General features: G+C 56.2%; 1 protein-coding gene across 6 annotated transcripts in view; it reads left to right on the plus strand.

Annotated features, from left to right (window-relative positions):
* The first annotated feature begins 3,508 nt into the window (after positions 1-3,508).
* HIF3A (hypoxia inducible factor 3 subunit alpha) overlaps positions 3,509-15,508 on the plus strand; it is a 28,112-nt gene continuing 16,112 nt past the window's right edge. For 4 of the 6 annotated variants that reach the window (XM_070633042.1, XM_070633044.1, XM_070633045.1 and 1 more), the window contains exons 1-7: positions 7,128-8,804; positions 9,973-10,118; positions 11,796-11,880; positions 12,261-12,373; positions 12,713-12,921; positions 14,292-14,398; positions 14,639-14,786. In XM_070633042.1, the coding sequence (XP_070489143.1) occupies positions 8,531-8,804; positions 9,973-10,118; positions 11,796-11,880; positions 12,261-12,373; positions 12,713-12,921; positions 14,292-14,398; positions 14,639-14,786 (1,082 nt within the window). In that variant the 5' untranslated portion in view covers positions 7,128-8,530. Of the gene's footprint in view, positions 3,602-7,127; positions 8,805-9,972; positions 10,119-11,795; positions 11,881-12,260; positions 12,374-12,712; positions 12,922-14,291; positions 14,399-14,638; positions 14,787-15,508 lie in introns of those variants that run through there. The other 2 variants (XM_070633043.1, XM_070633047.1) reach the window with 2 other exon arrangements.

Here is a 15,508-nt window from a genome sequence, read left to right on the forward strand (position 1 = left end):
CACAAGTAATAAAAAAAAAAAATTTCCGGCTAATATCTGCCTTGCTTCCTCAACATTTCTTGTTTCTTCCAACATTTCATTAGAAGTGTTTTCAAACATACAGAAAATCTGAACAATTTTACAGTGAACAGATACCATATCATCTAGATTCTACCGATAACATTTTGCTGCATTTACTCTTATCATATTTCTGTGCATCTATCCATCCATCACTCCGGTGTATTTTTTGATACAATTCAATAAAAGTTGCAGACAACAGTGCACTGTCCCCTAAGTCCTTCAGCACGTCCAGCAATGTTTGTTTACTTTTTGTATTTTCTGTTTGGAGGTAAAATTTACATACAGTGAGATGCACAGATCTCAAGAGTACCATTCATGGAGGTTTTTTTTTTTTTTTTGGTGAGGAGGATTGGCTCTGAGCTAATATCTGTTGCCAATCTTCCTCTTTTTTTTTCTTCTTCTCCCCAAAGCCCCCAGCACGTAGTTGTATATTCTAGTTGTAGGGCCCCCTGGTTGTGCTATGTGGGATGCCGCCACAGCATGGCTTGATGAGCGGTGCTAGGTCTGTGCCCAGGATCCAAACCAGCGAACCCTGGGCTGCCAAAGCAGAGCGAATGAACTTAACCACTGTGCCACAGGGCGGCCCCCCATTCACTGAGTTTCGACTAATGCATATGGCTGTGTCACTCAAGATAAAGAACCACTGTCCTGATTTTTTCCCCACCATAAATTAGGCTTGCCCACTTTGGAACTTCATCTAATTGAAATCACATGGTCTGTTCTCTTTTGTGTCTGGCCTCTTTCACTCAGCATGACGATTTTGAGGTTCATCGTGCCGTATGTGGATCAACAGTCCATTCCTTTTTCTTGTTGGGTAGTATTCATTGTATGGACGTACCACAGCTTGTTTCTCCATATTGCTAGGTTGGTATGTTGATACAGGGGTGAATCTCGATATCTCTTCAATCTGTCCCCTCTCCTTCAGCCCCACGGCCCCTTCTGTGGCCCAGGCATCTCTTCTTTTTTTTTTTTTTTTTTTTTTTTTAAAGATTTTATTTTTTCCTTTTTCTCCCCAAAGCCCCCCCCCGGTACATAGTTGTATATTCTTCGTTGTGGGTCCTTCTAGTTGTGGTATGTGGGACGCCGCCTCAGCGTGGTTTGATGAGCAGTGTCATGTCCGCGCCCAGGATATGAACCAACGAAACACTGGGCCGCCTGCAGCGGAGCGCGCGAACTTAACCACTCGGCCACGGGGCCAGCCCCCCCAGGCATCTCTTCTTTACCCCCAGGTCTGCACCCTAGACTTCTCCCTGTGTTCTGACCTCTGGTCTCAACCCCCATCATCCACTCCCCACATAGCAATCAGGGGACTCTTTATAAGTCACATATCGTGTCCCTGTCTTGCTCAAAACTCTGCCATGGCTCCCCAGTGCTCCCAGGAGAGAGTGCCCAAGCTTTTGTAATGACTTTCAGACCCGTTTTGACCTCACCTCCTTACCTGCCTCACTCCCATTCATCCTTCAAGTCTCCATTCAGATGTCTTCTCCTTAGGGCACCTTCCTGACAGCCCCCACGGGCTGGGCGAGGCGCCTGCCCCGAGCCCCCACAGTTCCTGTGGCGCAGTTCACGCTACATGTTGATTATAAGAAGGTCTCCCCTGAATGTCAGTTGCAGGAACAAGATGTCTCTTCAGACAAACAAGAACACATCCTTTTAGCAAAAATCAAAACCGCCTCAACTAACACATTTCCCCTATGGTCTTAGCAGCCAGGAACCACCGAGGGAAGTTTAAGGCTAACCTAGATCATAGATGCCTGGTGCATCCATATATGTAAATTTTGGTTCTGTTTTAATGTTTCTGTAACAAGTGCCAGTTTTTCTGGGGCCCTGGAAATCCTCCGACTGGCTATCTGACGTGACTCGGATAGCCTTTGCGTCCTTGGATAGGACAGTGCTTCCCTTGCAGCCCTTTCTAATTTAGGCCTCTCGTTTTCTCACACTCCACATGCCTGCATGCTGAGGCTCAGGAGATATTTTCTCTGTTTATTAAAATTCTTTTGGGTGCAAATAGCTGAAAATTCAAACAAACCTAAGCACAAAGTAAATGAATGTAGCAATATTTAAAAACAGCAACAACCAAAAAACTATATTGGTTCCAACATGAAATTGGATTTCAGGTATGGCTGGATCCAGGCACCCAAGTGCTGGTGTCAAGACTGCCTTGCACAAACTTTCATTTCTGCTCTCCTCTGTAACAACTTTCATCTCCTCAAGCCTCTCCTTTCTTGGTGACAAAGTGAACCCCATCAGTTTCAGGCTCACCTCCCACCAGCTTGGCAACTCCAGCAGAAATAGAGAAACTCTTTCTTGATAGTTGCAGCAAATGTCTCAGGATTGGTTCTTACTGGGCTAGGTAGGTCACATGTCCTCCCTGAACCAATCCTGGTGACCAGGGAAACAGAATAAACTGATTGGCTAGGTCTGGATCCTAGTGGAGCTGGTGAGGGCAGGGTTATGGCCGGCCCTATTCAAATTAAATAGACTGAGGGGTTCCCCCCAAAAGAAAACTGAGTGGGATACTGGGGTGGGCAAAACCCAGCCTTTTGCTATCGTGCCTCTTCCCTGCCCAACGCTGCATCCAGGATGTTGGTCCGCTGTGGATGAGCACCCCCCCCCCCGCCCCCCACCCAACGCACACGCACTCGCTGCTCCCTATCCGATCATCGATCTACTGCTCTCGCCACTCCTTGGTGACCTTCTCCCTCTCCCTTCTTACTCGACTGGTGGAAAGATACCATTTCTCTGCTCCTTTTAAAAGTGGGTGTGATCAAGTTTTCCATATTCACTTGACATAAACTTAATCATTCTACAATCGGAGTTCGAGAGGCAAGGAGGTGGGGCTGGGGGACAGAGGGTGCCCGACTGGAGGAGGTAGGGGGTCCGGGATGGAGGGACGGGGACGGATGGGGACTGGGGGGGAATGGTGGGGCACAGGGGGGAGGGATTGGAGCACGGGCGTGGGGTTGGGAGTTCGCGGGTGGCGCGGAGAAGTGGGGGACTCGTGGGATCAGGAAGAGGAGACAGAGCAGCCAGGGCTGGGCGTCTTGGAGAGGGTGGGCCTGGAGGTCAGAAGGGCCCAACCGTGGGTAGGAAAAGGAGGGGGAAGGCGAGGGTGGGGGTTAGAGGGTGGGGCCCGGGGCGTAAGGAGCAGAGTGAACTGGGTGGGTTCCGAAGAGTATCGGTGTGGGAACTTCGCGGGCCGGGCCGGGCCCGAAGGCGCGGCCCGCGGACCGCGCAGGCGCCACCGCTCTAGGTCAAGTCCGCGGCAAGGGGTGCGGCCGGGGGTGTGTGTGTGTATTTCAAGGCATCCCCCCCCAACGCCTCCCCGCTAGCCGAGTCTCCGTCTCTGGTCCCGCCCCTTTCTCGGAAGTGACCGGCGGGTCGTCCAACCAGAGCGGCGGGCCGGGCGCGGTGCAGCCAATGGCGCGGCGGGGGAGGAGCTGGGGAGGGGGCTCGCAGGGCCCGTGCGGGGGGCTGGGGGCCTCGAAGGGCTCCGGAGCCGCGACGGGCGAGCCATGGCGCTGGGGCTGCAGCGCGCAAGGTACTGGGTTCTGGGGCAGGCATGATGGGCATCGGGGGGCGGCCCTCCTTCCAGGGACCCCTGAGCCGGGCGGGGGACGCACACCCGGGTACAAGCCACGGCCGCCCCGGGACGCGTGGGTGGAGGCACAGCCCCGCCGCACCGTCTGCCCTAGGGGATCGCAGGGGTGGGGGAGTCCCCAGGTCCCCGGCTGCCCCGCCCCTCTAGGCAGGAGCGACTTCGGGGTCGTGACGCCCGAGTTCCTGCTGCTCCGAGTTCGCTTCCCCTCCTGGCTGGGTGTGAAACTCGGGGTCCCCACGGAATTGGGGGTGGTTGCGTTTGAGTAGTTCTGGGCTTCTCTGGGAGGCGTTCTCCCTCCACATATTGACCCTTCTGGGCTCCAAACCCCCAGACTTGAGGTTGTTCTTTGCTACCAGATCCCTGGGATCCTAGGGGGTATGAGGTCCCCCCAAATTGAGCCTTCTCAGCTCTAGAGAGTCCCTTGGAATGGGGAGTCAGTTCCTGAGTTCCAGAGAGATCTCCTTTAATTGGACCCTCTCTGACACAGTCGCCCAAACCTTGAGTTCCCTAGAGATAGGCAGAGGGCGTCCCCTTTCAGAAGCTACTGGGACCCTTCCCAAGGCCTTTTGGTAGCCTTTTGGAAGATAAGGTCACCCCCTCTAATAACAGGGAAACAGCTTGACCTACTTCCCAAAGTCTGGCCCAGTTATCTCATTCCCCCACCCCCCTCCTCCCCCCAGTCCCTGTGATGGTGGGAGGGGGCCCCACCCCAGCCTTATTTGGGGAAGACCCCATGGAGGGTGCTGTGTCTGATGCTGTGCAGGCGGGGATGAGAGCGCCCCCCGCCCACCACAGTGCCCTGCTGGGGTCATCCTGGGCGGAGGGTGGGTCTCTGTGCTCACTGCCCAGCAGGTGCAGATGTGCTGAGGTGACTGGGGACCTGTGCTCGGGGCCCACGGGCAGGACATCCTATCTGGCCATGTTTTCACGGGACCCCGGAAAATGTCCCTGGCCCTTGGTTTCCCCCTGTCCAATCTGAGGCGTCCAAGAAGCCTCACCCCCTTCCCTCCTCCCTGGCTTCGCAGGTCTGATTGGATCTGTCTACACCCCCTATGTTTTCACCCACCCAAGCCGCACCCCTCTCCCCCCAATTCTGTTCCAGTCTCTGGCTCTGGGCCCGCCAGGGAACTCCATCCCACCATCTCTGGGCCAGCCCCGGCCCAGCCCCTCCCAGCGCCCCCTTCTGGCTGGGTGGGGGCCCCTCTTGGCTGAGCTGGGGTGCTCCCCCTTCCCCAGCGAAGGCCAGCCCTTTCCTGTGGTGTCATCCAGCTCTGTGCGCCACCCACTCGTAACTCGCACCCGGATCCCGGCCCCGCTTTATCCCCTCCTGCACCCCTAGGATGGCACCTGGGCCAACGGGGGCCTGGGTGATGGTGAGTGGGCCCCCCCCACCTCCTCACCCCCTTCCTTCCTTCCAGCTGGGGCTTCCTGCTGCCCCCGGGCAGGGGTGTTCTTCGGAAGTCCCTGATGGGCCTGTTGCCCCAGGCCCCCCCAGGTTGGAGGGTTCCCCGGAGAAGATAGGACTTCGGGTACGGGCACCCCACTGGATTCCATGCCCTGGGAATGAGTGGCGCGGGGGGGGGAGCAGAGAGACACCCCCTGACTGCCACCCCGAAGTCCCTTATCAAATCCAAACCCTGCCTTGGGCCTCTCAGGCCACTCCTGGGCAGTGCCGAGAGGGGTCCCCGCCCAGATACAGCCTGAGCCCCCCCCAAATCCTCTACATTTTCTGCAAGATCCAAGAGCCAGCTGAGTGTGAGAAGAGACACCCAGGGGCAGCCCTGAATGTGGGCCGGCGTCTCCCTACTTTCTCTGGGCCTTTGCTCACGGGTGACAAGTTCTTCAGGATCGGGAAAAGTGGACTTCTCCTTCTCCTGGTTGGGGGGGCCCCAGGCCCCATTCCCAGGCCTCACCCTGGGGCCTCCAGGCCCTGGCCCCACCCCCTGTTCTCTGCTGGAACACAGAGGAAGGGTGGCAGGGTTCCAGCCGCACGTCCCAGGCTGGGCAGAGTGCCAGGGGGCTGGACCAGGGCCGGGCACGCGGCCAGCTGGAGAGACTGGCCAGCTATGGAAACCAGAGGCAGCAGAAGTGGGACACGGGGAAGGGACGGAGGCCACTGGGCAAAGGAGGGGCAGGGCAGGGGCCCCTTGGGGGGGGACACACCTGCCAAGGCATGACATTTAAGAGCACAGGCCCCAAAGTCGGGGTTCAAATCCAAGCTCTCCCAGTTCCTGGCTGTGTGGCCTTGTGCCAGTGACTGCCTCTCTGAGCCTGAGTTTCATCGCCTGGAAAATGGGGGTCATCCCTCCCCTCCCCTGCACCAGATCAAGCTGAGGAGCCATGGGGGAACAGATCTTTGGGGCAGGACAGCCCGTCGATGTGCAATAAGCTGTGTTCAAGTCACACGGAGATCTGGGCAGAAGTGGACACACACACGGTGGGGCTAACTGAGACGCGTTGAGCATAATCAGTGGAGGGCCCTGGGGTTCCCGGCTGGGTGACTTGGGGGCCGGAGATGCCATTGCTCAGAGCCTTTGTCAAAGAGAGACCACTTCTGGTTCATAGGGTTGTTCAAAGGATTCAGTGGGGTCTCCTGCTCCGTGAGTGTCCAATACACCAAAGCCATCATTATTATCACGATCACTGTTATTTAGTCTTCTTCCCAAAATGCTTGTGTAAAAGTCATGGATGGAATTGCACACACACGCCACACCCCGGGGTTACCACCAGGGCCCATGGGTTTCTCCAGTGCCCGAAAGGTTCCTAAGTCTTCCAGCCTTGACGTGGACAGAGGGGGAATAATAAGTTTACCCTTTTTAGAGCACTCATCCATTGCCACGCCCTGTTCTAAGGCCCTCACATATTTCATTTAATCTTCAAAACGGCCCTATGAGGTTGTGTTGTGATGGTGCACAGGGAGGCTGTGCAGTTTGTCTAGAGTCACACAGTGAATAAGAAATGGAGTCGAGACTGGACCCCTGAGCCAGAGGGACTAGCCCCTGCTCTGTTTAAAAGGAAAGGCCAGAGATCCAGGTGTCCGTGAGGCCAGCCAGAGGCCCACGCTTCCTGTCAGAAGACCATCCAGAGAACAGGCTGGGAGCTGGAAGGAGGGTCCCGCTGCAGACACCAGCTGGCTCCTTCTATGGGGAGAGAAGTCTGCCACGGAGGATTACAGAGCCCAGCTGCCTGGGAGGTGGGGGGCTGGCCCCACCCCTGTTCCTGTTCCCTCAGTCCGGGCCCCCAGCTCCGTGAGGCCCGCCCACCCCCACCCTCTGGGCAGGAAGACAAACAGGGCTGGGACAGGCCAGGACGGAATGTCCTCTGGGCAGAGCAGGACTGGAGGCCCTTGCCCCCACCAGCCAGGAGGGAGGGATGGGGGCGATTGCTGGCTCCCTCCACCACTCCACCCAGCCTGCCCCCTCTGTCCCTCCCACCCGGTTGCCCTGTGGAGTTTTTCCCCCTCTGTAGCCAGACACGACAGTCCCCTCTCCTCTCCCCATCGTGGGGCTGCAGGTCTTCTGCTTGGGGGTGAGGTTGATGCCACCCCCTAGAAGTGGCCTCTCTGGCTTTTAGGAAGGGAAGGCTCCCCTTCTAGAGTTCTACTTCCCTGGGCTGGGTTACAAGGAAGGAATGAAGGACCCTCACTGCCTGGGTCCAAATCGCAGCTCTGCTGGTTACTGGCTTTGTGACTTTTGGGGCAAAAGATTTCACCTGGCAGAGCCTCAGTTTCCCCTTTGTGAAATGGATGTTTAAAGTGCCTCCCGCTTGGGTCTCCTAGGATTGACTGCGTACACACAGGCAGAGTACTGACTATGGTGCCAGACACATGAATGCTTAGCACACCATAGCTGCTTATTAATGGTTTTACCAATATTATAAATATAGATACAATTATATATATGTAGGATCCTCTATAATTTTTTTTCCCAAAAAACTGTAGAGTTTGGGTTCAGAAGACCTGGAGTTTGACTTTTAAGACAGTGGCACAAACAAAGAGAAACGTTAAAACCTGGAGATAAACCCAGGGCCCCAGAACAGAGAAAATTGAGGAATTCAAGCACACCAGGATTCCAAGCCTGGCTTCACACCTGATGGGCGAACGCTGCACCTCTCTGTGCCTCGGTTTCCTCATCTGTTCAATGGGGATAATGTTATTACCTTCTTTCTAGGGTTGTCTGAGCTCTAAATGGGTTAATATACGTTACACATTTGGCACAGGGATTGACATAATAGTAAAAGCTGGATAAGTGGCAGGTATTTGTGACAAAATGATGCTCACCCTGCCCCCACCCGTACGTGCAGAATGTGGGCATTTGAAGTGGATTAAAGAGCAGGGGTGAGTGGTTACCTGTCGTCTAGACAGAACCCTAGGGTCAGTTTGCTGTCACCCTGGCAGGGCCCCTGTTGGTGGGTCGTTGGACTTTGAAATCTGTGCTGGAAGATTCTGAGGACTCAGCTCAGCTGGTAGGGGAAAGGGCGGGAGAGGGGGTTCTGGGAGCTGTAGGGCAGGGGGCCTGGGAGACTGCAGGCGTCTTCTTCGTGCTCCCTTCCTTGGCTCTGGGCCAGGTCGGCCAGCTCTCCCCGCCCCCCACCCCCCCCCCCACCCCCAGCAGGAGGCCTCCCTGGCCCCCAGGCGTCCCAAGCCCAGGGAATAAACAACAGATAAGTCAGGGAGGGGACAGAGCGGCTCTGGGCACGCCTCAGAGAGGAGTGAGGCGCTGGTGGGCTGGCGTGGGGACAGATAAAACCCGAGGCGAGGAGCGGCTCCAGAGTCTAACCCTCCCAGGTCCAGAGAGCTTCGGGGACTCGTCCGGGCCACAAAGCGAGGCCTTCACAGTCGTGGCCCTGCTGTCTGTGAGCCCGGGCCCCATGTGGCAGCACCCCACGTGCTTGTCCCCTCCGCCTCTTTCCCTTCCCGGGACGCCACCAGTGAATGCCGCCCATGCCGGCAGGTCGAGCACCGAGCTGCGCAAGGAGAAGTCCCGGGATGCGGCCCGCAGCCGGCGCAGCCAGGAGACCGAGGTGCTGTACCAGCTGGCGCACACGCTGCCCTTCGCGCGCGGGGTCAGCGCCCACCTGGACAAGGCCTCCATCATGCGCCTCACCATCAGCTACCTGCGCATGCACCGCCTCTGCGCCGCAGGTGAGCCCCGCCCCCGGGGAGGCCCTCCTCGGCGAGGCCCCGCCCCCGGAAAGCTGCATCCTTGGGGTGGCCCGGCCTCCGGGAAGCCCTCTCTCCACAAGGCCCCGCCCCCGACGTCTTCCCGGCGGAGCCCCACCCCTCTGGCCCGCCTCCCTGGTGAGGCCCCGCCCCCTTCGAATTCCGGGCCAGTCGGAGCCCAGTTCCCTGGGAGGCCCCGCCCCCTTAGGAGTCTATCACTCGTGAGGCCCCGCCTTTTGGAATGCGCCCTTGGGAAGCTCCGCCTCCTTAGGGTTAGAACTCAAGGAATAGGAGGCCTGCTGCTCCTTAAGGCGCGTCAACCCCTAGGATTTGGTCCCCTGGGAGACCTTCCTGGCTAGGCCCCGTCCCCTTAAATAATAAATACCCCTGGGAGGCTTCGCTGCCCAATTTTTAATTACTTGAGAAAGTCTCTTTTCCCCTCCCCTAGCTCTATAGCTGGTCCTTTTAGTAGCAATCCCCTAGAACTCCCACCAGTTAGAATTCCACTCTGCAGGAGGCTTTGCCACACTCACCGCCCCCCCGCACGCACCCCCCCCCCCCACACACACACACACAGTCCTTGGAATCCCAGGACCCTGAAAAGATTTTATTATAAGGAACATAGAGTCATCCTCTGGCTGGCTCTGCCCATTAGACTTCCCTGCCCCCTAGAATTTTACTTCTCTGGGAGGCCCTGTCCCCTTAGAGTTCTGTCGCCTAGGAGTCCTTGCTTTTTTAGAATTCTGCCCACCTGCAAGGTCATTCCCCAAGAATTCTGAACTCCTGGGAGGCTTGGCCCCCTTAGAATTCTGACTCCCCCTAGGCCCTAGCCCCTTAGAATTTCGACCCCCTAGGAACTCCGTCCCCTTAGAATTCTGTCCTCTGAGAGGCCCACCCCCTTAGAATTCTATTCCTTTGGGAGACCCCTACCTCCTTAGAACTGTGTCCCTCTAGGAGGCCCTGCTCCCTTAGAATTCCGATCCTTGTTGGCCCTGCCCTCTTCCTTGGGACTCCAAGCCACTGGGATGTGCCCCCACTCACCTCGGGGTACCTATACGTTCTTCTGAGTGAGGGAAGGCAGGGGGGCGGCGAGCCAGGGCAGGCCCACGGCTGAATAGAGATGCCCCATCCACCCTGGCCCGGACACCAGGGGAGTGGAACCAGGTGGCAGCAGGGGGCGGACCGCTGGATGCCTGCTACCTGAAGGCCCTGGAGGGTTTCGTCATGGTGCTCACCGCCGAGGGAGACATGGCTTACCTGTCGGAGAATGTCAGCAAACACTTGGGCCTCAGTCAGGTGAGAGGAGCTGCCTGCTTTGTGCCTGGCCCCGTGCAGGTGATGCAGGAATGCAGAGGGGGCGAGGACCACCTTAGCCGTGCCTTTACAGGGCCCAAAGTACAGAGGGACGACAGACGTGTCCCCAGACGGGGGAGCCTCAGAATGGTCGGGGCTGGGATGGGACAGGACAGCCTTGGGGGTTGTGCATGCCTGGGGATGGGGGATACCTGCCCCAGCCTGAGGGGCAGTGGAGAGCTTCCTGGAGGAGAAGACATCGGTTCTGAAACATGAAGGACTTAGCCAGTCAAGGGATATGGGGAATGGATGGCAGCAGTGAAGACTGGGAAGGTACATGGCCGAGGGGACAGAATATGCAAAGACCCAGGGGTGAGATAAAACAGACCATTTGGGAGAAATAAAGATAATTATCCTGGCTAGGTGCAGAGTGCAGTGGGAGAAGGTGAGAGAAAAAAGGCTAGTGAGGTCAGCAGGGGCTAGATAGTTTAGGGCCAAATTAGAAGGTTTATGGCCAGGGCACTGGGGAGCCATGGGAGGATTTTAAGCAGGGGAGAGGTTGTCTCAGAGAAGTAGAATCAGATTCACATTTCAGAAAGCCCCCTCTGGGTGCTGCACAGAGATAGACTTGGAGGGGGCGAGACCAGAGGCTGGGAGATCCCCAAGGAGGTGGATGCCGGGCCTCAGGTGGGAGTAGGACCTTGGGGCTGGGAAGACAAGCAAGAGGCACTGAGTGACTAGAACTAATTTCAGTTAATCCTCACAGCAAGCCCCATGTGAGAGCTACCGTTCTTTTTTTTCTATTTCATGTAAATGGGCTCCGTAGTTGGCATCCGTTGCATTTTCCTGCCTCGTTACCCCACCTCTGGTCCCAATTTCTCTGTCAACTTGAGCTCTTGGGCTCAGAGAGGTGAATGTCCCAAGGTCCCAAAGCTCGGAAGTGGCAGAGCCAGAATTCAAATCGAGCTACAAGAGGGGCCATCAGAGGAGGAAGAGCTCACTTCCCTAGTCCAGCATCACCACCGGGCTGTGAGCTGTGTGGGTCCCCTTTCGTCTGTGTCCTCTCCTCCCAGCACCAGGCTCCTTTCCTGAACTGAAAGAGCAAGTTGGTCTTTGGCTTGCCAAACGGGTGGGATTTGAACAGGGTCTCACCTCAGGGCCTTTGCACTTGCTGTTCCCTCTTTCCAGAACACTCTACTCCAGAGAGCCACAAGACCACTCACCGGCTTTGTTTAGCAATTTGTTTAAATGTCACCTCTGCAAAGAAACTGTCCCTGACAACTGCCTCTAAGATAGCCTTGCATCCTTTCATCACTTTACTCTGCTTTCGTTTTCTTCCTATTACTTATTATATTGTTTCACATATGTGTGCTGTTTTCTTTCTGTTTTTCTTTGTTTCTTGTCTATCTCCTCCTGCCAGCCGGTAAGCTCTGAGAGGAGGGATTCTGTGTGGTCACTGCTGTGCCCACACCCTCTAGAAGAGGGCCTGCAAATAGCATGCTGCAGAAAGGAATGAAGGCATGAATGAATGAATGAATGAACGAATAGGGAGAGGGACGAAGTAATCCGGGCTCATGAACTAGGGCAGGACTGATGAGGATGGGAAGGAGGAGCTGGGTCGGAGACCCTGGTGAATGTGCTTTCCCTCCCAGACACCCCCTCTGCTTCCCTCCCTCGCAGCTGGAGCTCATCGGACACAGCATCTTTGATTTCATCCATCCCTGTGACCAAGAGGAGCTGCAGGACGCCCTGACCCCACGGCACAGTGAGTTCCCTAGAGGCCTCTGTCCCCATGGCACAGAAACTGAGGCTCCACCCTCCCGCCAGCATCTCCTCTCCTCTGGAAGAGTGGACTGAGAGAAATGGGGCAAGGAGGACGCAGCCCTGCCCTGGGTCTGAGGGGACATGGCCCTTCCCTGGGCTCCAAGGGGATGTGGCCCTGCCCTGGGGCCCGAGGGGACACATCCCTGCCCTGGGAGGTCTGAAGGAGATACCCCACCCCTGAGGGCCCCTCTCTGGTTCCGGGTCTCAGTTTGGTGATGAGGCTGGGGAGACTGGAGTCCCCAGGGTGCTGGAGGGAACTGGGCCCTGTGCGAGGCTGCCCAGTGACCGGCGCCCCCTCCCCCCCACCGTGGCCCTCCCCAGGCCTCTCCAAAAAGAAGCCGGAGGCCCCCACGGAGCGGTGCTTCTCCTTGCGCATGAAGAGCACCCTCACCAGCCGCGGGCGCACCCTCAACCTCAAAGCGGCCACCTGGAAGGTGGGCAGGGCTGGCCTGAGGAGGGCGAGGGGTCTGGGGGCCTGCTGGGGCTGGGATGAGCCCTCAAATTCTGGCAGCAGGTTGGAGCCTAGGGGTGTCCTAGGCCGGGGATCCTGTGGGGCTCTCAGGCTGGATCCAGTGGATCCTTCAGGTATCTAGGAGATTGGGGGTCTGTGGAGTTCTGGGTCTGGGGGTCCTGAATCCTTTCTTAGGCTGGATCTCTGTGGGGCTGGGGCTGGGGGCTCCTCAGCCCCCATGGGGTTGGAATCTCCATGGGGTTGGAATCTGGGGACCCTCAGAGCTCCCTGAGTCTTGGAATCTTGCTCCACCCCCCACCAGGTGCTACACTGCTCTGGACACATGAGGGCCTACAAGCCCCCTGCACAGACTTCTCCAGCTGGGAGCCCCACCCTGGAGCCCCCCTTGCAATGCCTGGTGCTCATCTGTGAAGCCATCCCTCACCCGGGCAGCCTGGAGCCCCCGCTGGGCCGGGGGGCCTTCCTCAGCCGCCACAGCCTGGACATGAAGTTCACCTACTGCGACGAGAGGTGGGCGGGAGCCCTGTCTTCGTCTGCCTTCCTGCCCAACTTCCCTCCCTCTGTTTCTTCTCCCGCTGCCCGGGTCCTCTCTCTGGTCTGTTTCTGTCTCTCAGACTCCATCTCTCTCTGTCTCTGTGTGTCTGCCCGTCTCTGAATTTTCTGTGGGTCTTTTCATCTTTGATCGTGTCTCTCTCTCTCTCTCTGTGTCTTTCTCATAGTTTCTCCCTCCTGGTCCTTCTGTTGCTTTCCTTAAGCGAGTCACTTGGTGGCAAGCAGGTAGTCCAGTGTCGACACGAAGTAAGCACTCCATAAACCGTCATTATTCATTCTCCCTCCACCCTTCCCTTTCTCCCTTTTTCTCTCTCCCCTCTGCTCCTCTCTCCCTCCCTGCCTCCCTTCATTTTTCTGTGTCTTCCTTCTTTCCCTCATCTCAGAGTTGCAGGCGATTCTGGCTTCAGACTGTGGGTTTAAATCCTGGCTGTGTGCCTTTGGCCAAACGACTTCACCTCTCTGGGCCACCCTTTCCTCCTCTGTCCTATGGAACGACAGCAGAATCTACTTCAAACAGTCGTTCTGAGCGCCCGGTGGGTTGCCTGGCACAGAGCCCTATAGAAGTGTGTGTTTTTTAAATCATTATCATCATGATTACTTTTTATTTCTCTTCATTCTTCTCTTTTCGTGATTTTCTTCCTTCCTCTTCCCCTGTCGTATTTCTTTCACATTGTCTCTTTTTCTTTCTTCACTCTTCCCATTTCCACCCTCTTTCTCCCCTCATGTTAGTTTCTTGTTGCGATGGTAGCATAGACCACAAAAGTTGTGCCTCAACACGACCCACGTTCACTGTCTCACGGTTCTGGAGGTGAGACATCTGAAATGAGTCTTATGAGGCTAAAATCAAGGGCTGTGTTCCTTCTGGAGGCTCCATGGAAGAATCGTTGCCTTAAAAGCTTCTGGAGACTTCCTACATTCCTTGGCTCGTGGCCCCTTTCTCCATCTTGAGCCTCGTCTCCATCATTGCATCTCCGATTCTCACTCTGATCTTCTGCCTCCGTCTTATAGTGACCCCTGCGATTACACTGGGTCCACCCAGATAATCCGGGACCATCTCCCATCTCAGGATCCCTAACTTCATCACATATGCAGAGTCTCTTTTGCCATGTGAGGTGGCATATTCCCAGGTTCCGGGAATCAGGACGTCTTTGGGCGCCATTATGGAGCCTACCACGTCTCCTTTTCTATTTCTTGTTCTTTCCCTTTCTGTTACAACCCTGTCTCTCTGTCTTGCTGGCTTCCTCCCTTTGTCCCCCTGCCCCTTCCCTCCACCCACCCTCCACCTCAGCCAGTTTAACTGACCAGGCCCCCCCACCCCCCCATCCCAGGATCGCGGAGGTTGCCGGCTACAGCCCCGATGACCTGATTGGCTGTTCCGCCTACGAGTACATCCATGCGCTGGACTCCGACGCAGTGGGTCAGAGCATCCACACCCGTACGTGTTCCCAGTCCATTTCCCGGGGCCTGGAGCTGGCACTACATGGCCCCAGACAACACCGACTCCCTGCTCCCCAGGGAACCTATCCCCCCACCCTCTGAAGCCAGCCCCCCAGCTCCCCACAGCCCAGGGAGCCTTCTCTTCTCTGGACCCTTCATACCCAACCTCTGCTCCCAGATCCTTCTCTCCCCACTCGCCCCTTCTGTGGCCCTGACCCCTCCCTGTCCCCTTTCGCAGTGCTGAGCAAGGGCCAGGCAGTGACGGGGCAGTATCGCTTCCTGGCCCGGAGTGGTGGCTACCTGTGGACCCAGACCCAGGCCACAGTGGTGTCGGGGGGCCGGGGCCCCCAGTCGGAGAGTATTGTCTGTGTCCACTTCCTGATCAGGTAAGCGGGAGGGGGTGGGGCGGCTATGTGGGTGGGTCTGGTCTGCGTGTGTGTGAACAGGTGTGTGTGTGCACGCGCACAAACCTGCGTGCATATTGTGCACATGTGTGTGAGAGGGAGCGTGCACAGCTCCATGTATGTGGAACATGTGTGACTAAATGCACACACGTGTCTACAGGTACACACGAAGTTGCACGGGTGTGTGTCTGTTAATTTACACTAAAAGGACTCTATAACTTGAGAAATTTAGCAGAATCCTGGGGATGTTTTTGCTTTTTAAAAAATGAAGCGTCATTTACGTATAGAATATTCACTCTTTCTGGTGTACGGTTCTGTGCGTTTTGCTATGTGTGGAATTGTGTAACCACTACCACAATCAAGCAATAGAATAATCTCATCACCCAAAAAAATTCTCTCCTAATGAACCCCAGCCCACCTCCAGTCCCTGGCGACCACCGATCTGTTCTCTGACCCTAGAATTTTGCCTTTTCTAGGATGTCATCCTGGAAAATCCTACAGGATGTAGGATTTTGAGTTTGGCTTCTTTCACTCATAACGTATTTAAAATTCATCTCTGTTGTGGTGCGTGTCAATGGTTCCTTTTTAATGCTGAGTGGTATTCTGTGATGTGAATATGAGTGGACCACTGTTTGTTTATCCACTCACCAGTGGGTGGACATTTGAGCTGTTCCCTATTTTGGGTGATGATGCAAAAAGCCACT

This window comes from Equus przewalskii, chromosome 9 (genome assembly GCF_037783145.1).
Source record: "Equus przewalskii isolate Varuska chromosome 9, EquPr2, whole genome shotgun sequence".
Lineage (NCBI taxonomy): Eukaryota > Metazoa > Chordata > Mammalia > Perissodactyla > Equidae > Equus > Equus przewalskii.